The sequence below is a fragment of the Callithrix jacchus genome, chromosome 12, assembly GCF_049354715.1.
Source record: "Callithrix jacchus isolate 240 chromosome 12, calJac240_pri, whole genome shotgun sequence".
Lineage (NCBI taxonomy): Eukaryota > Metazoa > Chordata > Mammalia > Primates > Cebidae > Callithrix > Callithrix jacchus.
The window spans coordinates 85,089,766-85,114,268 of NC_133513.1; the positions used below are offsets into that span (position 1 = coordinate 85,089,766).

Here is a 24,503-nt window from a genome sequence, read left to right on the forward strand (position 1 = left end):
GGCGCAATCTCAGCTCACTGCAGCAATCTCAGCTCACTGCAGCCTCTACCTCCCGGTTTTAAGAGATTCTCCTGCCTCAGCCTCCCAAGTAGCTAGTACTACAGGCGTGCCCCACCACACCCAGCTAATTTTTGTGTTTTTAGTAGAGATCGGCTTTTACCTTGTTGGCCAGGATGGTCTTGATCTCTTGACCTTGTGATCTGCCCCGATCAGCCTCCCAAAGTGCTTGGATTATAGGCATGAGCCACCGCACCTGGCCCCCTTCTTTATTCTTTTTCAGTCTTGCCATGTTGCTCAGGCTAGAGTGCAGTTGCTGTTAACCGATGCAATCATAGTACGCTGCAGCCTTAAACTCATGGGTTCAAGTGATCTTCCTGCCTCAGCATCCTGATTAGCTGGGACTGCAGGTGCATGCCACTGCACCCAGCTCCTCTTTCTGTTTTTTTTAGAGACAGGGTTTCACCATGTTGGTCAGGCAGGTCTCAAACTCCTGACCTCAGGTGAGCCACCATGCCTGGCTTGTTTTTGTTATTTTTAAATAGATTTTACTTTTTAGAGTGTTTTTAGATTCAGAGTAAAATTGAGCAGAAAGTATAGTTTCCATATGTCAGCCTCCACCTCTGACCACACACAGAATGCTCACTACTTTCCCCACTGTCAACATCTTGCACCAGAGTTATACATTTACAATCAGTGAACTTATGTTGACACATCATTACCACCCAAGGTGTCCATAGTTTACATTAGGGTTTACTCTTGATGGTATACATTCTGGGTTTTGACAACTGTATAATGACATATATCCACCATTATAGTACTATACAGAATAGTTTCACTGCCCTAAATATCCTCTATGCTCTGTCTTCATCCTTCCCTTCCTGAGTCCCTGGCCACCATACATCTCTTACTCCATAGTTTTTCCTTTTCCACAGTGTCATATAGTTGGACTCATACAGTATGTAGTGTTTTCAGATTGTCTTGCACTTAGTAAGTGCATTTAAATTTCCTCTATGTCTCTTTGTAGCTTGATAGATTATTTTAGTACTAAATACTGTTCCATTGTCTGGATGTCCCCCAGTTTATTCATTCACCTACTGAAAGACATCTTGGTTGCTTCCAAGTTTTGGCTGTTATGAATAAAGCTGTATACATCCTTGTGCAGGATTTTGTGTGGATGTAAATTTTTAATTCATTGGGGTAAATACCAAGGAGCATGATTGCTGGATTATATGATACAAGTATGTTTACTTTTCTAAGAAGCCTTGAAACTGTCTTCCAAAGTGGCTGTACCATGTACCATTTTGCATTTTCACCAGCAATGGATGAGAGTTCCTGTTGCTCCATATCCTTGCCAGTGTTTTTTTTTTTTTGGGAGGGTGCATTCTGATAAATGTATAGTGGTATATCATTTTAATTTGCAGTTTTCTAGTGATATGTGAAACATCTTTTCTTTTTTTTTTTTTTAGAGACGGGGTTTCACCATGTTGGTCAGGCTGGTCTTGAACTCCTGACCTCAGGTGATCCGCCCCCCTTGGCCTCCAAAGTGCTTGGATTACAGGCGTGAGCCACCACGCCCAGCCTGTGAAACATCTTTTCATATGTTTATATGCCATCTATGTATCATCTTTGATGAGATGTACAAGTCTTTTGTTCATTTTTAAAATCAGAGGGATGGTTTTTTTATTGTTTACCTTTAAGAGTTCTTTGGATATTTTGGATAACAATACTTTGTCAGATGTCCTGGGCTTTCTCCTTACTTTTCTTCTCATTTTCTTAATCTTTCTTCTTTTCTAATGTAGACATTTACAACTATAAGTTTTCCTTTAAGCACTGTTTTAGCTGTATATCATAATTTTCATTGGGTTTTCATTTGTCTCAAAATATTTTTTAATTTTTCTTATGGTTTCTTTGACTCACTGATTATTTAGGCTGTGGTTTTTAATTTTCACATATTTGTGAATTTCCCAGATGTCTTTCTGTTGATTTTATTTTTATTTCATTGTGATCAGAGCACATACTTTGTCTGATTTCTTAAATATATTAAGACTTTTTTAATGGCCTAACATGTGTTTAGCCTGGAGAATGTTCCATGTGCGCTTGAGGAAAACATGTATTCTGCTGTTGAACTTTAACCAGACATGGTAGCACATGCCTGTGGTCTCAGCTAGCTCAGGAGGCTGAAGCAGGAGGATTGCCTGAGCCCAAGAGTTTGAGACTGCAGTGAGCTGTGATTGTACCACTGCACTCTAGCCTGGGCAACAGAGTGAATCCCTGTGTCTTAGAGAGGGGCGGGGGGCGGGGCATAGAAGTCTCCAATTATTGTTAAATTGTCTGTTACTCCAGTTCCATACATCTTTGCTTAATTTATTTTGGGGCTCTGTTAACTGTGCATATTTGTAATTGTTATGTCTTTCTGTTGGATTGTCTCTTTACCATTATAAAATATCCTTTTTTGTTTCTAATAGCAAATTTTGTCATAACATTCTCTTGACTGATATTCCTGTAGCCACTTCAGCTCTCTTAAATGTCATTAAGAGTAAATTCTAAGTTTTCAAGTTACATTTTTGTCACAGTTTTGCTTTTTTACTTTTATTTTTTTACTTATTTGAGATGGAGTCTTGCTATGTCGCCCAGGCTGGAGTGCAGCTGAACAATCTCGGCTTACTGCAACCCACACCTCCCAGGTTCAAGCAATTCTCCTGCCTCAGCTTCCCAAATAACTGGGATTACGGTGTGCACCATCATACCTGGCTAATTTTTTGTATTTTTAGTAGAGATGAGGTTTTACCATGTTGGCCAGGCTGGTCTTAAACTCCTGATATCCAGTGATCCACCCACCTTGGGCTTCCGAAGTGCTGGGATTACAAGCATGAGCCACTGTTCCTGGCTGCTCTTATTTTATTGTTGCTGTCATAACTAGACAGTAATTGAAACTTCTTGTATAGAAGTTTACCAGTAACCATCTTCAAAAAGTAGTTGTCAAATGTTAAGTGGAGTGTAAAAGCTTAGAAAGGAAAGATGTTCACTAGGGATGAATGGAACTGGTTCCTGGGAGAAACCTTCCTAGAGAATCTAGGATATAAAATTAATAGTTGTAATTATTTTATTTTACAATATTTTATTAAGATCAATGGTAATATCAATAGCTATCATTTGCTAATAGGCCCCTATTATTTGCCTATTCTTCCATTCTCTCTTTTATTCTAGGCACTATGTTGATCACTTTGCCTATATTATTTAAACCTCTCAAAAGCTCTGCATAATAGATATTGTCCTCATAGATAAGAAGTAGACTCAGCAGATTTATGTAATGAAAGCCCATGGGCTTCCAGCAAATAAAGCAAGGAGCCAGAATTTTACATTGCCAAATTTCTTATTACTGTCACTCAATGAGTCAGCTACCAAGCCACATATGGATAAGTAGTTTCAAGTACCATAAGAACTAATAGGGATAATGTGAATTTGAATTAATTTGAGATACTGTTAATAAATTACACACATGATATATAAGTAACAAAAATTTTATGAGTTGGTACCAACAGAATTAAAAGAGAAGTGTATAGCCAAGAAGCAAAATGATAGCTAGGTGCTTGCACTAACAAATTGCCTATACTCTATTCTTTCTCTTGATATTTGCTTTGCTGAAAATGGAAAGGAATAGCAAATACTTCAAAGAGAAGATGGAGCAACTACAATAAGCAGTTTTTTTTTAATTCATTTGATGTTTAAGTTTATATTTTTCCCCCAGGTAAGGCATTGACATGGTCAAAAATTCAAAGACATGAGATACAGTAGGATATTTAATGAAAAGTCTTTCTACCATGTCTGCCAGCTGTGGTGCCAAGTAAGTTTTCTTACTTGGTTATAAATTATAACTATTGTTATAAATTTCTGGTATTTCATTGCAGTTTGTTTCTCTCTTTCTTCTCTCTCTCTGTCTTTCCTTCTTCTCCTCTCCCTCTCTCCCTACACTTAACACAAAATCTACAAACATGGGAGTTAAAGGAACGACAAGGGATAGGAAAGTACTCAGGGATTGGCAACTGTAGAAAACTGTTAACCACTTTTAGATCTGATAGTACAAGGGAAGGGAGCTATTAACAAGAGCTGTAGCAGAGGGAGGGAGCTCCTTAATAAGACCTGTGATCTTTCATAGAGGAATGCAACTATTTGCAGTGAGGGAACAAGGGAAAAAACTTTAACACTTTTACCATTCTCTGATATTCTGGTCTCTCCTGTCATTTGAACACATCAGCTAGAGGGCAAGTTTGCCTGAAAGATGCAGTTTGTTTGATCAGTCACCAAATACACAAAGCAGGATGAAGAAATAATAAGGAGTAAACCTGGAGAGACAGATAGAATGTCCAGCACAATTAGGTTATGTATTGAGTATTCTAGACTAACATACTATAGAACCTATTCTAAACTTTTTTTTTCTTAGCAGTATATTGTAGATAACCATTTTGTATTTGTGTATAGAGAGCTTTTTTTTTTTCTATTAAAAGTAGTCAGCCTGGATAAAGAGCTTTTTACAAAAACAGCTGTGTACATACATAAATGATTACTTATATAATTAATCGCTCTTCCATTGATGGACATATTGGCTTATTTCCAATCTTTTACACAGTACTTTCATAAACAACTTTGGGAAATAATTTTATGCATGTGTGCAAATACATCTGTAAGATAAATGACTAGAAATAGAATTACTGGGTCAGGGTATGTGCATTTATAACATGATAGATATCCTATAATTGGCTTTTGTAGAGATTACAGCCATTTAATCTCCCAACAGTATATTGGAGCGCCTGCTTCCCCATTGCCTTTGCCAACATGCTGCTATCAGTATGCAGAACTAATTATATCTGCTGTCCTAGCATTGATCAAAGCTCAGCAGAATGCTCACTTAGGTATTTTTTTTTCTCTTTTATTATGAAATATTTCATTTGTGGAAAAGGAATATATCCGAATTTCGTATGAGGAATAAAGACTTATAAGCCATCCCTTATTTACCTAACCATTCAGGTTTAGCAATAAAATATCCTGGTGAGTTGAACCTTTTATCTCTAATGACTGTTTTATCCATAAATAATACCTTTTTGTCTTAAAATTGTGTATAATATAGACATGATAATAAATGAGAGATATAACATACCTACACCAGATTTTTTCTTTTTAACCTTCAAAGCTACTGCACATCAATACACCAGATTTTTTTTAATTAAAAAAATTTTTTTTGAGACAGAATCTCATTGTGTTGCCCAGGCTGGCCTCAAATTTCTGGGCCCAAGCCATCCTCCTGAGTAGCAATCAATTTTATTTTATAACAGTTTTTTATTTACAGACTAATTGCAAAGATAATACAGAGAGTTCCCGTATGTCACACATCCAGCTTCATCTGTTGTTAACATCTTACATTAGTATAGTGCATTTGTTATTAATTAGTGAACCAATATCAATTAGTCCATACTTTATTCACATGTCTTTATTCTGTTCCAGAATCTTACCCAAGATACCACCTTATATTTAGTCATGTCTTCTTATACTCCTCTTGACTATGACGGTTTCTCAGACTTCTTTGTTTTTGATGACCTTGACAGTTTTGAGGAGTACTGATCAGGTATTTTGTAGAATATCCCTCAGTTGGTATTTGTCTGGTGTAGTTACGAGTTTTAGGAAAGAAGACCACAGAGGCAAAGTGCCATTTTCATTGCATCATATCAAAGGTACATAACACCTATATGAATCCATTACTGGTGATAAGGACCTTGATTATTTGGCTGATGTAGGGTTTGCCACTTTTCTCCACTGTAAAGTTACTTTCTTTTTTGCCCTTTCATGCCAGCTTAAATGGTGGTATTGACTTTTCCCTGTTTAATCTCTTCCTATCCTTTTATTTTTAATTCTTTTGGGTTCTTTTTTACATTTATTGTGATGATACTGATAGAGTTGGATTTTTATTATCAATGTTTGTGCATTCTGTTTGTCCTACTTTTTCCTTTAAGTTTTATGCTCTGTTTCTCTACCTAAGAGGTTATTCTTGAAAAGTCTTGGCTTTTATCTCTTCAGATATTGCTTCTCCCCATTCTTTCCATTCTTATCTTGTAGAACTCTGATTAGAGTTATATTAGACATTTTCCCTTTTTTGTTGTTATGATAGAATTTCTCATTTCCTGGGTTTTGTTATGGTCATTCACTACAAACACTTGACTATTTCATATGTTGCCCTATCCCCTGCATTTTATGTAAATGGATATTTAGATCCTCTCAGTAAGTTGCCATATATATATATATGTGCACATAAACTATCAGATATTCCTGTAACCAAATATTTATGTGTGTGTGTGTGTGTGTGTGTGTGTGTGTATATATATATATTTTGATATCACAAGACACTTAATGTCTTTTTTTTTATAAGACTGATCAGTGGGTAAAGGTGTTATCAGCCTGATCCATTCAGTAAAGTTTCCTATTCATTTTCACCTAATGGTCTTAGCAGAGATTGATAATTTATCATTCATTGCTTCTAGATCTGTTGTTTCATTAAGTAATACAAAGCATCGTTATTCTTTCTTTCTCCATTTATTGGCTTAGGATATTTATGTTGTTGGCAGCGCGGTGGCTCAAGCCTGTAATCCCAGCACTTTGGGAGGCCGAGGCGGGTGGATCACGAGGTCAAGAGATCGAGACCATCCTGGTCAACATGGTGAAACCCCGTCTCTACTAAAAATACAAAAAATTAGCTGGGCATGGTGGCACGTGCCTGTAATCCCAGCTACTCAGGAGGCTGAGGCAGGAGAATTGCCTGAACCCCGGAGGCGGAGGTTGCGGTGAGCCAAGATCACGCCATTGCACTCCAGCCTGGGTAACAAGAGCGAAACTCCGTCTCAAAAAAAAAAAAAGAATATGTTGTTATCAATCAAGAAGAGATTGCTGAGTCAGAGGGTTAAATGCACATAGAATTTTGCTGGATATTGCCAAATTTCCTTCTACAGGCGCTGAACCATTTGTGTATCCACCTGCAATATGTGAATGTGCCTATTTCTTCATGCTTTGCCAGTAGGATGGATTAGCAAACTAAGATTTTAGCCAGCCTGTTAAGTAAGAAAAGATAGCTTTTTGTAGTTTTTTTGTTTGTTTGTTTTTTGAGATGGAGTTTCGCTCTTGTTACCCAGGCTGGAGTGCAATAGTGAGATATCGGCTCACCGCAACCTCCGCCTCCTGGGTTCCGGCAATTCTCTTGCCTCAGCCTCCTGAGTAGCTGGGATTACAGGCACGCACCACCATGCCCAGCTAATTTTTGTATTTGTAGTAGAGACGGGGTTTCACCATGTTGACCAGGATGGTCTCGATGTCTTGACCTTGTTATCCACCCGCCTCGGCCTCCCAAGCTTTTTGTAGTTTTAATACACGTTTCCTTATCAGTGAGGTGGCTAAACCATTTTAAAGTAAGACTACTTAGATTGTAAAAGGGTGCTGTAGAGTAAGACATATATTTTCCCCAAATTTAAAACTGCATGGTTTCAATTTTATGGGGATTTTACATTTTTGATGATACAGTGCAAGGTATCAGTTATTCCGTAAAAATACTCTGCATTGTTTTTCCTCTAGCCACACAGCCTTTTGTCACTCACATGAACTCAAACCTATTTCTTTTCTGCCTGCTCATAAATATATCACTGGCTTACTACCTGAAAAACAAATAGGGACTTAAGAACTCAAGTACTCTCTCCATATTAATAAAAGTTTCTAGTAATATTTACACTTAGTCTTCAGAGAAATGTTTCTTTTTACTTTGCTTTATATATAAGTTCCTCTGTATTATCAAAATAAAAATTTTAAAACCTAAGTCCTATTCCGTAGGATTTTAGTCTTTGAATAATTTTTGTCAAAGTTTATAGTTAGAGAATTCATTTATTCTTTTGTAGCCCTCATTGTTATACCTTCTTATGAGGCAAATGACTAGGATTCCTTCAGAGTAAGAGTTTGTTGTGTTTACTGCTGGGTTACATTTGGTCTTGCCCTCTTAGATTTAAAAGTAGATTAATTTTAAGACGTATCTTTCAACAGTGTTAGGCTTTCTGAGTACATACTGTATATGAAAACAGTTAGCTGAATTACAGGTCCAAAACATAAGTATACCATCTTTCTTTTAAAGGAGGGGAGAATAACTGCCCTTTACAGAATCTAAATTTCTCAAGTCTGATGTCTTCATTCTCCCTTTATATATCCAGATTTCTTGGCTCCATTTACTCCTTCCTTTGCTTTTTGTCCTAGATCTTTAAGGAAAAGGGCATCTATTCTTTATTTCTCACCTGAGGATTTCCTAAAATTGTCTTATTTTTATTCCTGAGCTATATACCACAATTTTTTTCTCAGACATCTCCAACCTTTGATTATGCCTTCCACTCCACTGTCCTATCATGTTTAATGTTGTTTGCCATTTTGGGGTGTCCATACAGTTTAGAACTGGAAGAAATAATAGCTAACCAGATTGTTACTTTATAACATTAAGTACTAAGAGCTTCATATGAATTATTTTAATTTTTACAAAAACTGTTACACATAACACCTTCATTGTACAGATGCAGAAATTCAGGCCTAGAGATGGTACCTTGTCCCAATTCACACAGAAGACTCAACCTAATCCTTACCCACCTTGTTTTGTTGCTGCCTAATGAGCCTAATATACAACTTCCTCATACACAGGGAAGAAGAAAATTCACTGGTAACATCAGGTTGCCTTCCTCAGAGTAATGGTTACCTGAATTTTGTAACTCATTGTTCTTTTCTGAAACAGTTTTTCTTATTAATGAGAATAATTATATTCTCATCCTGGAAAATGTGAAAACATATATACGTTTAAAGAAAAAAAAGACAATGTGTTACATAGTTAACTGGTATATATGTGGTATGTGCATAATTAGTTCTGCCAGCCGTTGTTATTTGTTGATTAAGGATGATTGGGTGGTGGTGGTGATTTTTTTTTTTTTTCCAACAAAGTCTTTCACTTCCAGTTAGAAGGCTCTTCTTAGCATGCCCTGCTTGGTTTTGCCTTGATTCAGTTGTGCTTTTTGTTCTTCACTTGGAATTGGCCTTCCTTTCACATCAGAGACTTCAAGTTTAGGTCAAGATTCATTTATTCAAAATAATAATAATAATTTTTAAAACTTTGTATCCTTACCCCTATAATCCTTACCTAAAATTTTCTTAACATTTATCTGTATAGTTTGTACCATATTATCATATATTTATTAATTTTGCCTTAAAGGTTTTCAGTTGTTTTGTGTATGTTGCTTGTCCCTAACTAGATTGTAGACTTGTTGGGGGCAGCAGTGAGTGTGTTAAATATAATTTACATTTATTTTAATACATAGTAAAATGTATTTATAACAGGTGCTTAATAAGTACTTAGTAGTTGACTTTATAGCTCCCAAGTATTCTGTAGGCTATTCTTTTATGAATATAAATTTAAAATTTCCCTTGGCACAAATTATGTAATCATAAGGAACTACTGTGGTGATCTTCAGTGACTAATCATGGAAATACAGTATATAAATACATAGATATGGCATATATAGTTATGTAATAGATATAATCACTCATCTGCTTTCACCTTAAACATTTTATTCTTCAGGGTTGTTTGGGTTAGTTGGCTTGTTTGTGGGGCTCTTTTTTTTTTTGTCAGATACTATTATTGTGGACCAGGCATGGATCTCATGCCTATAATCCCAGCGCTTTGGGAGGCCAAGGCAGGAGAATCCCTTGAAGCCAAGAGTTTGAGTCCAGCCTGGGCAACATACCAAGATACCATTTCTACTATATGTATATACATATGTATATAAAATTAACTTAGTTATCTAAAAATATTGTCCAAGAACATATCCCTTCTTTACAATCTAATGATTAACCTTTTGTTGTTAAGCAAAGTGACTTATAGCCTAAGTTTGCAGGACGTTTGTTCTTACAAACATCAGATTTTTCAGATGGTAAAATCTGAACCTATCAGCAGAATAGTCAGTCAAAGATGAAACTTATGTAAGCTTGTCTGGGGCCCTTGGACCTAGCCTCATTTTAAAGGACCTACACTTTTAAAAGTGTAGTATTTAAAACAGTGGGAAATGCTAGAGAAAGAGGTAAAACTCTTAACTATCCCATTAGGATTCCCACATACTTTTAATCAAGTTTGTTGTATTACTTGTAATAAAATTCATATTTGTTGGCTTCGAACCATATAATTAATACTTTTTTTTTTCCTTAAAGTGTCTGTCTAAAACAGATTGAGTCAAGTACTTGCCACAGAGTACTATGGCTAGGTCCTGTGCTGTTATATTGCTGTGCCTTGTAGAACAGGCTGAAGTGCCCAGTACTGCCAAGTACCATGTGCTGAGATCGCTGTGGCCTTAGAGGGTCCTTGAAAGTGATGCCAATCATCATTAGAAAGCATTTTTTAAGCATCTATCTGTACATGGTTCTATCCTAGGCACTGTACAAAATGGGTTAAACAGACATGGCCCCTGCCCCCTGGGAGTTTTCAGTCTAAGATGATGCTGACATGGACAGACATAAAGGATATTGAGACAACTGAGCAAACATTGAACAAGAACATAAAGTACTAACATTATGCACAAGCAAAGGGGTAAGTGTATCATGTAGTAAGTAAAGGAAGGTTCATGGGACATGGACAGGGTAGGGTAATTAGCCTCTATCAAGTTAGGTTAGTCTTTGCTGAGAAGTTGGGTTTTTATACAGACTTAATCAAAGTAGGGTCAGGACATTCCAGGCGTGCAACAAAAAGACTCGGAGCAAGGATAAAAGTTTATATTGTTAAACTGTCAGTGACCTCAAAAATCTGCACTTCTGGATGGCTCTGAAAATAGGGTTGGTGTCTTAGCCTTAGAAAGTTGGCATTTGGGGCCCAGGCATAGTGCCTCATGCATGTAGTCCCACCACTTTGGGAGGCCAAGGCAGGTGGATCATTTGAGGCCAGAAGTTGTAGACCAGCCTGGGGGTGACGTGGCAAAACCCCGTCTCTACTAAAAATGCAAAAATTAGCTGGGTATGGTGGCATGTACCTGTAGTCCTAGCTACTTGGGAGGCTGAGGTGGGAGGATCACTTGCACACGGGAAGCAGAGATGGCAGTGAGCTGCCATCGTGCCACGGCACTTCTGCCTGGATGACAGAGCAGGACTCTGTCTCGAAACAAAGAAAGTTGACATTTGGGTTTGGTCTAGGTCACAATCAGTTCAATGCAAAGCAAAAAGCAAACAGAAAAAACCTGGGAACTTGACTGGCTTCCGTGAGCAGGCTGTCTTGCTTATTGAATCTCTTTTATTTTTTTTTATTTTTATTATTTGCTGAAAGCAGATGGAAGAACCTCTTTTATAAATTATTGGCCACTTAACAAGAGGAGCTTGTCTTCTTAGGAACTTAAACCAGGTTATCTTGTAAAGCACCTACATATGCTCATTAAATCATGTTCTGTGTTAGAAACTTTGGCACAACAAAGTATAGAATTAGTTTCTCTGCCAGTTCAAGTGTATTGGTATTTACAACTAATCAATCATAACCAGTTACAGATTTGTTTCTTCTCCACTCCAACAGCTTCACTTGACTAGCCTCTGGGAGTTCTGGGTATTATTATAAACAATGCCAGCAAATGTTGAACATTAAGTATTACCTACCTGCCCTTCAGTAATTGATGTCTGAACTTCCCAGGTGTACCTTTAGCAGCCAAAATATAAATTTTAATTTATATTACAGTGACAGCAAAAATCTCCTTTTGTTTGCTCTGTCTGCCAGACAAAACTGATTACTTTTTTTTTAGCAGACATGGACTTTGCCTAATAGTTCTCAGCTCACTTTTTGATGTCATTCAGGTCTGAAACATGAAAACTGGAATTTGCCCAGAATATTAGGGTGTAGTGGTTCTCTTTACAAAAGCCTCTTTATTATACAAAAGAATTAACAGTAGTTTCCCTGTTAATTGCAAGCTTCTCTGGTACCCTTTAAATTAATAGATTTTCAAAACTTATATAAAGCTTCTTCAGTTGCCATCCCTTGTGTAAATACAGTGCTATTGGAAACATAAGTGGTGAAACCCACCGAGGCATTAAAAATTCAACAATGCCTTTTGAAAATATTGAAACTTTCTTATGCCCTTAAATATTTAACTTGTAAGGTACTTTTATTATAGTTCTTCCTCTCCACCAGAATTGAGGTGTTCAAAGGCTGCTGTCTTCCCTTTTTCTACTTCTCATAAGTTTTTGTGCTGTAGTCTGACAGTAATAAGAATCTAGTAATGTTGCTTTTTTCATAAATTTACGACCCCTGACCCCAAGTCATGAGATAGTAGCACATAAGCTGCTTCTTTGGAAGAGTATGAGTTAGGGACTGTCATCCAGAAGCTTTCAGTGATTGTTCTTACTCGCCAAATAGCTTGCCAGATAATCTTTAGCTCTCAGAAATATCTCCCCTGGGTGGCAGTTTATTATTGTAATGCTATGCTTAACAGTAGGCATTTATCCTTTCTTTTAAATATTAAGCTAATTTTAGACTAGTCTGTCTGGAAAAGCCTTAAGAGATTTAGACAAAGTAAACTTAAGACAAAAGCCAAGACAGAATTTTGTCAGAAAAACTAGAATTAGGTGCTATAAAATGCAACCTGTGTCTCCATTTTATCTGGTATATCTTTTGCCTATAACACAGGAGGTGAGTAGAAAATTTCCAAAAGAGGAATTATGAAGATTTTTTTTCTTATACAAAAGGCTTCATACCCAGTGATTCAGAACGAAAACTCAGCTTGTTAGAACCTTCTGAGATCTTCCAAGGAAAAACAAGAAAAATAATTTAAACATCTGTAGGTTGTCACTGTTCATGATAGATAAAAGTAATAGTGATGGGTTATATTTTAGGAATTCTGCTTTCATTCAAATATTTGAATTTTTTTATGAATATATTGCTTTACTCCATCAGTAGGTTGTTCTAAGTACAAGAAAATTCAGTTCAACAAATACTTGAGAGTAGTAGGAACTTGGGATAGATCAGTGATCAAAACAAAGATCATTTTCCCATTGGAGCTTACTTTTTTCCTTTTTTTTTTTTTTGAGACGGAGTTTTGCTCTTCTTGCCCAGGCCCTAGTGCAATGGCGTGATCTCAGCTCACTGCAACCTCCGCCTCTTGGGTTCAAGCGATTCTCCTGCCTCTCAGCCTCCTGAGTAGCTGGGATTATAGGCACGCACCATTATGCCCGGCTAATTTTTTGTACTTTTATTAGAAACGGGATTTCACCATGTTGGCCAGGCTGGTCTCAAACTCCTGACCTCAAGTGATCCAGCCACCTTGGTCTCACAAAGTGCTGGGATGACAGGCGCAAGCCACTGCACCCGGTCTGGAGCTTACTTTCTAATGCAAGAATCAGCAAACCTTTCTGTAACGAACCAGACAGTAAATATTTTAGACTTTGCTTGCGCCCATGTTCCAGTAAAACTTTATTTAAAAAAACAGGCAGCTGTCTGAGTTTGGCATACAGGCCCTAGTTTCCCAACCTCTGTTATAGTAAGTGGAAGCATAATTAATATGTAAATTAGGGTATGTTAGGTAATAAGTGCTTTGGGAAAAAGAAAAATATGGTGAAGTAATCAAATGGGGAATGTGATGAAGTAGGGGTTCACAGAGTGGGTTTCATTGAAGTCAGGAAGAAGAGGAAGGGGCATAGGAGCACACACCTGTAGTCCCAGTTACTCAAGAAGCTTAGATGGGAGGATCACTTCAGCCAGGAGTTTGAAGCCAGCCTGGGCATTATAGTGAGACTCCCATCTCTAAAAAGAAAAAAACAGAGGAAGAACCAGCAAAGGAGACTGAAAAGTGAGTGGTGAGATAGAAAGAAAAACCAGAGATGTTTTCTGAGCTTGGCCCAGTGGCTTACTCCTAGTAAGTCCAGCACTTTGGAAGGTTGAGGTGGGCAGATCACTTGAGCCTAAGAGTTCGAGACCAGCCTAGGCAACATGGCGAAACCTCATCTCTGCAAAAAATACAAAAATTAGCAAGGTGTGATGGTGCACACCAGTAGTCCCAGCTACTTGAGAGGCTGAAGCAGAGGATTGCTTGAGCAAAAGTTGCAGTGAACCAAGATCACGCCATTGCACTCCAGCCTGGGTGACAGAGCGAGACTCTGTCTCAGAACAGTTCTAGATAGGCCAAAGAAGAGGAAAATTGATTAGATTTGGTTAAATGGAGGTTGTTAGTGACCTTGATAAGCAGTTTTGGGGGAATGGGTTCAAAACTGAGGAGAGAGAGACAGACAATTCTAGGCAATTTTATTGCAAAGGGAGCAATGAAATGAAGCAGTGGGGCAAAAAGGCTCAAGAAAAGAATTTGTTTTTACTTTTTTTAAACATAGAAATAATATCAAGTTTGTTTGATGATGATCCAGTAAAGAGTAAGGGGAATTATGTAGAAGAGTGAGAGAAAATTGCTGGAGCTGTGACCTTTGAGTTGGTGAGGGCTTAGGATCATCTAGTGTGTAAGTGAGGGGATTGACTTCAGATAGGTGGAATATTGGTTGATGGGTATATGTGCTGGAGAGAGTCGTTAAATGTTCTCTTATGGCTTCAGTTTTCTGATTAAAAAATTACCAGGCCGGGCATGCTGGCTCATGCCTATCATTGTAGCACTTTGGGAGACTGAAGTGGGAGGATTGATTGATCCTAGGAGTTCCAGACCAGTGTGGGCAACACAGGGAGACCCCGTCTCTACAACAAAAAATTTTAAATAAATAAAATTAACTGAACATGGTGGCGTGTGTCTGTGGTCCCAGCTATTTGAGGGGCTGAAGCAGGAGAATCACTTGAGCTAGGGAAGTCAAGGCTGCAGTGAGCCATGATCATGCTGCTGTACTCTAGTGTGGGCAACAGAGCAAGACCCTATCTCAAAAAAGAAAAAAAATTGAATTATCAATCAAGGATATGAAAGTTGAAGTGCTGAGGTTTTATATATACCTACGGTCTTTAACTTCTAGTACCAGCATTTGAGGGCTCTTTGGTGACTAAGATGACTTTTATTGTGCTTTCTGAGGGAGTTATAGACTTAACCCAGCAAAGTTTTATGTTTTGACAATTCAGCAATATATTCTATGGTCAAATAATGATGCATGTAATGCCTGTGGCACAGCTCACAGTCTCATGTAGACACTCAAGAAATGCTAACTATTTATTGGAAGATGTAGAGTTGGTATGCACTGAATTAGACTTATTTGATCTCTTTGATCCCAAAAGATACCTTATCATTGTTTTAAATGTTATGTAAGTTAGAGCTTGACAATAATAAGTAAACATGCTATATGTATTATAAATCACAGGTCCTTTAACATCTCCCCTAATGTTCTCTCTACTTTATAATGTGTATATAGTCTGTAACATCATACAATGATGTAATGATATTATTGGCTCCAGTGATCAGCATTGAGTCTTGATCAAAGGCTCCATAGATGGATGTTTTGTTCTTACATGTTTAATTATTTTATCATTAGATTCCTATGTTAATTTCTTTGCATAGTGAAAATAAACTATTTTTGTATATAGCATTGACTTTTAGATTATAGGCTCCTAAAAGGTAGGTAATAATTCTTACACATTTCTACGAAGTTTTCATATTCCTTTGGTGGCTATCTCAGCTATTCAGGAGTCTGAGGCAGGAAAATTACTTGAACCCAGGAGGCAGAGATTGCAGTGTGCTGAGATTTCACCACCACACTCCAGCCTGGGTGACAAAACAAAACTCTGTCTCAAAAAAACAAAAATTAAAAATTAAATTAAAAAAACTTAGGGCTGGGTGCAGTGGCTCATGCCTGTAATCCCAGCACTTTGGGAGGCCGGGGTGGGCGGATCACCTGAGGTCAGGAGTTCGAGACCAGCCTGGCCAACATGATGAAACCCCATCTCTACTAAAAACACAAAAATTAGTCAGGTGTGGTGGCACGTGCCTGTAATCCCAGCTACCTGGGAGGCTGAGGCAGGAGGAACACTTGAGCCCAAGAGGCGGAGGTTGCAGTGAGCTGAGATCGCACCATTGCACTCCAAGCTGGGCAACACAACAAGACTCCCAACTCAAAAAAATGAAGTTAGATATTCAGTTATATTTTGCTTTACTTTAAATCAGGCATGAGACCCTTCCACTCTTCTGGAAAAATCTGGAGCTAAATTATATTGGGCTTAGTAGTGGTCAGATTACCTCCAAATATTGGAGCCAGGCACGTTGGCTCACATCTGTAATCCTAGCACTTTGGGAGGCCAAAGCAGATTGATTGCCTGAGCTCAGGAGTTTGATACTAGCCTGGGCAACATGGTGAAACCATGTCTCTACTAAAATACAAAAATTAGCCAGGCATGGCGTCATGCACCTGTAGTCCCAGCTATTCAGGAGGCTGAGGCAGGAGAATCGCTTGAACTCGGGAGGCGGAAGTTGCAGTGAGTCCAGATAGTACCACTGTACTCCAGCCTGGGGGACAGAGCAAGACTGTCCTTGGGGGGGAAAAATATTTTTAAATGTTTCTTTTCCAAATAACTTCCAGAAGGAAATAGTAGTCAGGTTTCAGAGTAAGCATATAATAATAGAAGCATAATTGGAACATACAGCTGTTGGAATGCCATGAAGACTGGCTTCATAATCATAAAAAGAAATTTGAGAATAATAACCAATTAAATATAGCATACTGAAAATGAAAAAGAGATAAATTGACTTTATATAAATAAAAGAAAATGGTCAAGAGAAATTATATTCTTAACCAAATATGAGAGAATCGAATTGTTGCCAGGAATTCGTTGGAAGATGGTTCTGGTTACCTTTATATACCATATCAAGGCATGCAGTGAGTGAAGTAAGAGAAATTATATTCTTACCAAATACAAGAGAATCTAATTGTTGCCAGGAATTTGTTGGAAAAAGCAAGCAGAAAAGACCATTTCCTTCTACCTTGGCTAGTGTGATTAAGAGATGAAAGTGAGAGGACTGTTTCCTTTATAAGAAGAACTGTATTTGAGACTCTAATTTTAGGTTCATTAATAAATATAAAAAATTGAGAAGGCTATTTCTGCAAATTTATGAAGTGATATTTAGTTATTCGTGCAAATGACTGAGAAATTCTAAACTATTCTAGTCGGGGTTCCCATCAAATTTATAACAGTTACTTCTAAAGCATCAAAACATCCAACTTCATGGAAGTATTTTAGGCTGGGTGCAGTGGTTCATGCCTGTAATCCCAACACTGTGGGAGACCAAGGCAAGAGGATCCCTTGAACTCAAAAGTTCAAGGCTGTAATGAGCTATGATCATGCCACTGCACTGTCGCCTGGGTGACAAAATGAGACCTTGTCTCTTGTGGGGGTGGGGAGAAAGGTATCTTAGCTCTGTAGAAAATATCAAACAAGTCATTTTAAAAATCCACCCTGTGTTGAAACTTTACTTGTTTTCTTTGTATTATAGGTCCAGTTGTTTACGTCTTGGATCTTGCAGATAGACTGATCTCAAAAGCCTGTCCATTTGCTGCAGCAGGAATAATGGTCGGCTCTATCTATTGGACAGCTGTGACTTACGGAGCAGTGACAGTGATGCAGGTTCACTATTTTACCTATTCAGTAATATTACTTGGTGTGAAGCTCTATTAAGACATTTTTTGTTAAACTTTTAAAAGTATATTATTTTGAATGAGAAATAACATTCTCATGTTCTTTCTAAATATGTTCTTTCCCCTACTTTTTCTTTACACAAAAAGAAGTGTATTTTATCTGTATCTCCCTTTTTTCATAGTGAAGCTTGGAGATCATTTCATATAAGCATGCAGAAATCTGCATAACATTCTGTCTATAGAATAACAGCCATTTACTAACCAACCAGTCTCTTGTAGATAGACATTTAGTTAGCCCTGTGTTTTGCTATTAAAACAGTGCTATATAGCTTGCAATCCCAGCACTTTGGGAGGCCATGCCAGGTGGATCACCTGAAGTCAGGAGTTCAAGACCAGCCTGGCAAACATGGTGAAACCTCATCTCTACTAAAAATATAAAAATTATCCAGGCGTGGTGTCACATGGCTGTAGTCCCAGCTACTCGGGAGGCTGAGGCAGGAGAATCACTTGAATCCAGGAGGTGGAGGTTGCAGTATGCCTAGATCATACCACTGCACTCCAGCCTGGGCAACAGAGCAAGACTCCGTCTCAAAAAAAAAAAAAAAAATGCTACATAGAACTTGAGGATAAGTGGTCAAAATAAAAATAAAAACAGTGCTGTAATCAATAACTACTGCTGAAGATTAGAGAAACATAAATTTCAAAATTTAGTCCCAAGCTCGACTCGTCTTTTTATACCTTCTTGAAGATTTCCAGCTATCAACTTAGTTCTTTTTGTGTTCAGGTCTGTTGTCCTGTTCTTTTCTCAAATCCAGTGCTGCAGTTGCAGCTTGACCCTTCTCTGTGAATGACCACTTGTGACTTCACACTCAAAATTATTGCAATCAAACTTGTCATGTCATTTCTTCCATTTGAAACCTAAATTTATTCTCCATCATAATTCCTTTGTTTTAGTTTCTATTTTCCCATCCTAATTTTTTGGGGTGTGGGGTTGGACAGGGTCTTACTCTCTATAGCCCACGTTGGCATGCAGTGGCACAGTCATGGCTCACTGCAGCCTCAACTTCCTGGGCTCAGTGATTTGTCCATCTCAGCCTCCCTAGTAGCTGGGGCTACAGGTGTGTGCCACCATGCTGAGCTACTTTTTTCTAGGGATGGGGGGGCTCACTCTGTTGCCAAGACTGGTCTCAAACTCCTAGGCTCAAGTGATCCTCCCACCTCAGCCTCCTAAAATGTCCCAAAGTGCTGGGGTTATAGGTGTGAGCCACTGCACCCAACTCGTCCTACATTTTTAGAAATACATTTGACTCTTCACCCCTCTCAACACTCCCCTCCGCACCCACCCACCCCTCCCCAGCCCCCCACAAAACAAGGTCTTACTTTGTCACCAAGGCTGGAGTACAATGGCATAGGGCACAGTCAAGGCTCACTGCAGCCCGACTCCTGGGCTGAAGCAATTCTCCTGCCTCAGCCTTCCAAGTAGCTGGGACTACAGGCACACACCACTATGCCCAGCTAATTTTTTCTGTTTTTTTGTAGAGATGGAGTTTTGCTATATTGTGCAGACTGGTCTCAACCTCCTGGCTTCAAGTGATCCTCCCACCTCAGCTTCCCAAAGTGCTGGGATCACAAGCATGAGCCTCCACGCCTGGCCAAGTGTTTCCATTTTATAGCCCTCTATTCAGTCCACTGACCAAATCCAAGCAGGTTTTCCATTTTGATATGTCTTGCATCTGTGGCTTCCTTTCCACAACCTTTACCATGTGACTTCCTGTCACTTCATCATACCTGAATGGCTAAGGAACCTTCTTGGTTTATCTGACTTCATGTTCTTCTATCAATCCATCCTTCCAAATAAATCCTCTTAAAATAATACTTTCATAATCTTACTCCTTAGCTTAACACCTCCATTACCTTAAGTAGTAGTCTTTAAGAGCAGCATCTGGATTGGTTAAGTGTTTCCCAAGTAACTCTGTAGTAGTTAACAGCATTCTTATGCTGTTTAGTTTCTTACCTCTGTCCTTTGGCTTATTTCACCCTCCCTACCTAATACCTGCCCTTCCAGTCTTCTGTGTACTTATCCAATCTAAACTCTCCTTCCAGGCTTAGCTAGTTTTCCTCCATAGAATTTACAGGCAACTCCTGCCTGCTGTGATTTCCTTCTTCATTTGCATTCATGACATTTTTATTCCTCAAATGGCAGCTAATCCTGCACTAACGAAGTAACATTTCTTACAAAGGTTGTCTATTTAACTTGTTTTGTTTTTAGGCCTTTTCCTGTTAGGAGGTAATTTCCTTGAAAGCAGAGTCCATTTTATGCTTCTATATTCCCTTTACAGCATCTACACAGAAACTAACACATTAAAGGGTTTCATAAATCTTTGGATTTTTTGGTTTGGTTTGGTGTGGTTTTTTGTTTTTGAGGTGGTGTTTCGCTCTTTGTTGCCCAGGCTGGAGTGCAGTGATGCGATCTCAACTTACTGCAACCTCCGCCTCCCAGGTTTAAGCAGTTCTCATGCCTCGCCTCCCAAGTAGCTAGGATTACAGTCATGCATCAGCATGCCCAGCTAATTTTATATTTCTAGTAGAGATGAGATTTCATCTTGTTGGTCAAGCTGGTCTTGAACTCCTGACCTTAGGCGATCTGTCTGCCTCTGCCTCCCAAAGTGCTGGGATTACAGGCGTAAGCCACTGCACCTGGCCATCTTTGTGGGTTTTTTTTTTTTTGAAACAGGGTCTCTCTCTGTCACCCAGGCTGGAGTGTGGTGATGTGATTTTGGCTCACTGCAACCTCCGCCTCCTGGGTTCAAGGGATTCTGCCTCTGCCTCCCAAGTAGCTGGGATTACAGGTACCCACCACTACGCCCGGCTAATTTTTGTATTTCAAGTACATACAGGGTTTCACAATGTTAGGCTGGTCTCAAACTCCTGACTTCAGTTGATCCACCCGCCTCAGCCTCCTAAAGTGCTGGGATTACAGGTCTAAGCCACCTCGCCCAGCCCATCTTTATGTCTTCTATGTGACCAGTTTAAATAATGAGTGTTATAGTACCTCACCTGAGGAGGGAGGTTCAGGATGATTTACTAAAACTGAGAAAGACATAGAAACTTAGAGCAGATTATACATTATTTAATGTACAAATACATTATATAGATTATATCTTGCAAATGAGATTGAGTTATTTTCTTAAGAGTTTATTGACCATAGGAAGTGAGATGGCTCTTTTTTAAGAAAGGCTTTTAGGCTGGCACAATGTTAAAAGAAAAAGAATTTTGATAAATAATGAATGGGGCACTTGTTAAAGTGGGTCTTATAAAACATGAATAGGCTGGGCATGGTGGTTCACGCCTATAATCCCAACACTTTGGGAGGCTGAGGCAAGAGAATCACGAGGTCTAGAGATCAAGACCATCCTGGCCAATATGGTGAAACCCTGTCTCTACTAAAATGCAAAAATTAGCTACTCGGGAGGCTGAGGCAGGAGAAATGCTTGAACCCAGGAGATGGAAATTGCAGTGAGCTGAGATTGCACCGCTGCACTCAAGACTGGCGCCTGGCGACAGAGCAAGACTCTGTCTCAAAAAAAAAAAAAGGGAATAAATTGAACACTCTGATCCCCAGCATCAAGGTATATGTCCAAGACAAGACGTTCATAAATGAAACCACCAGAGAACAGTTACAAGGTAGATAAATGTGAAGAGGGCAGAAGACTATATAAACAATATTTTAATTCAGTAAAAGTGAAAGCTCATTTGATTTGAAATTATGAGAAAAGTCTTCAGCTAACCCTTAAAGGAATTAATTTAGATTGGTAGAATGAAATGATATAAGCAAGGAAGAAAAATTATAGTACACATATATTATATGTTACCATTTAGAAATAACATTCACATGTACTGTCTCACTTGAAAAGATTTTTTTTTTTTAGCCCAAAAATGAGACTAGCTATGAGAGTGGGTAGGTAGGTGTTGTGTGATTTAAGAGTATTGGGGGCCGGGCGTGGTTGCTCACGCCTATAATCCCAGCACTTTGGGAGGCCGAGGCGGGTGGATCACGAGGTCAAGAGATCGAGACCATCCTGGTCAACAAGGTGAAACCCCATCTCTACTAAAAGTACAAAAATTAGCTGGGCATGGTGGTGTGTGCCTGTAGTCCCAGCTACTCGGGTGGCTGAGGCAGAAGAATTGCTTGAACCCAGAAGGCAGAGGTTGCAGTGAGCCGAGATTGCATCATTGCACTCCAGTCTGGGTAACAACAGCGAAACGCCGTCTCAAAAAAGAAAGAAAGAAAAGAAAGAGTATTAGGAAGATGACTTTCACCTTTCTGAGCACAAATGGTAAAGAATGTACCCCTCCACACCATCAGTAGTATTTAGGGTTTGCCTTTTAACACTTGACTGTTTTTCTTTGGTTCCTTAACAACTCTGGAGTACAAGTAAACCAAATCAAGGGATTAGACCAATGTTTTTTTCCCACTTATTTTCTTTCCTTCTCCATGGTCTTGTCATAGAATCAATACCTTTTAGTTGTTGGGAACTTGAATGGGACCTTCCTCTTGCATTTTTATTGAAAAGACAACACAGTAGATTTTTTTTTTCCCAGCAGTGGATTGAACACTTTTTAAGCACTGATGCATTTAGTCCTTGCAGCAATTTTTATTTAGATTATCATTATTATTATAAATTATTCCTAGTTTACTGGTTTAGAGAGTTTTCATGTCCAGTGCCACAAAGCAAAGAAGCAGCATTAGGAGTCCTGTCCCTTGGCTCCTTAAGTGAAGCCTGGTCCCAGAGGCAGCTGGAACATTTTATCCTGGAACAGTGGAACCTTAATATTTAGCCTAGTTCCCACTTTAGCCTCTAGGGTAAAGACAACTCCCATTAGCATTGCCCGTTCTTAATTACAGTACTTACTTATCCTTAATTTTGAGTAAAAAAAAAAAACTGTTACTGGCTGGGTGTGGTGGCTCATGCTTGTAATCCCAGCACTTTGGGAGGCCGAGACGGGTGGGTCACCTGAGGTTGGGAGTTCGAGACCAGCCTGACCAACATGGTGAAACCCTGTCTCAATTTTTTTTAAAACTGTTATTTCGTCACTGTTTCATCCTCTCATTAGGATTCTGACCAGGCCAAGTGCAGTGGCTCACGCCTGTAATCCCAGCACTTCAGGAGGCCAAGGCGGGTGGATCATGAGGTCCGGAGTTCGAGACCAGCCTGACCAACATGGTGAAACCCTGCCTCTAAAAATACAAAAATTAGCTGGGCATGGTAGCGCACATCTGTAACCCCAGCTACTTAGGAGGCTGAGGCAGGAGAATTGCTTGAAACTGGGAGACAGGTTGCAGTGAGCTGAGATCACACCACTGCACTCTAGCCTGGGTGACAGAGTGAGACTCTGCCTCAAAAAATAACAATAATAAATAAAAGGATTCTGGCCAGGTGCTGTAGCTCATGCCTGTAATCCCAGCACTTTGGGAAGCTGAGGTGGGCAGATCACTTGAGGCCAGGAGTTGGAGACCAGCCTGGCCAATGTGGTAAAACCCCCATCTCTACCAAAAATACAAAGAAAAAATTAGGCATAGTGGCACACGGCTGTACTCCCAGCTACTTTGGATGCTGTGGCATGAGAATCACTTGAACCTGGGAGGCGGAGGTTGTAGTGAGCCAAGATTATGCCACTGCACTCCCACCTGGTTGACAGAGCAAGACTCTGTCTCAATTAATTAATTAATTAATTAATTAATGTAGGATTCTAATAGTGCTTTAAAGGTTCAGACCTTGTTAAAACTCTTAGCCTTTCAGCAGCAGTGAACTACAGGCCTACCTACATATAAAGATCTAGCTTTTAGCCCTTCTGTGGAAATAAACAAAAAATCCTTTTTCTCTAAACCTGCAATTCTGTAGATTTGTTTTTTGTTGTTGTTATTTTGCTTTGTTTTGTTTTTTGAGACAGGGTCTCACTCTGTTACCCATGCTGGAGTGCAGTGGCATAGTCACAGCTCGCTGCATCCTCAACCTCCCTGGGCTCACGTGATCCTCCCACTTCAGCCTCCTGAGCAGCTGGGACTATATTCACATGCCACCATGCCCTGCTAATTTTTATATTTTTTGTAGACAGGATTTCACCATGTTGCCCAGGCCAGTCTTGAACTCCTGGACTCAAGCCACCCACCCACCTCAGCCTCCCAAAGTTCTTGGATTACAGACATGAGCCACTGTGCCCAGCCAGGCCTTTATTTTATATGCAGATAACAAATTCTTAGGCATTCTATATGATTCCTGGCTCTCACCCTAAAATTGAAGTCTTAAAAATAATGTTTTTAAATCTTGGGACAAGAAAGCAGAATGTATATGATTACACACAGGTTGACTGACTTAAAATTAAATCAGGCCTGTTGCTTATTCACCTTTCATTTATTGCCCCTGAGTATGCCTATTTTAGCAGGTGGTGTACTGCAGTTGTTATACTACCTTATTTCTTCACAGTATATATATTTGTACACTTGTTTGATTTGATTTTCTCTGACTTCCAAAAGACATCTGCTTAACCTGTCATTTTAGCCCCAGCTAAAAATCAGTATTCAGTTGAATGAATGTATGTGTGAATGATGAGCCTCATCTCTTCACTTTAGTTGTAAAAAGTGACCTACTGGGCCTTTGCTCTTTGCACTATTTCCTTTTTTTTTTTTTTTTTTTTTTTTTTTTGAGATGGAGTTTCACTCTTGTTGCTCAGGCTGGTGCAATCTCAGCTCACTGCAACCTTTACCTCCTGGGTTCAAGCAATTCTCCTGCCTCAGCCTCCCAAGTAACTGGGATTACAGGCACCCACCACCATACCCAGCTAATTTTTTGTATTTTTAGAAGAGACAGGATTTCACC

General features: G+C 39.0%; 1 protein-coding gene across 1 annotated transcript in view; it reads left to right on the forward strand.

Annotated features, from left to right (window-relative positions):
• Positions 1-24,503, forward strand: part of MARCHF5 (membrane associated ring-CH-type finger 5) — a 63,127-nt gene that overhangs the window by 31,788 nt on the left and 6,836 nt on the right. Inside the window, exon 3 of the mRNA XM_035268469.3 lies at positions 17,484-17,614. Coding sequence (XP_035124360.1) covers positions 17,484-17,614 — 131 coding nt within the window. The remainder of the gene's footprint in view (positions 1-17,483; positions 17,615-24,503) is intronic.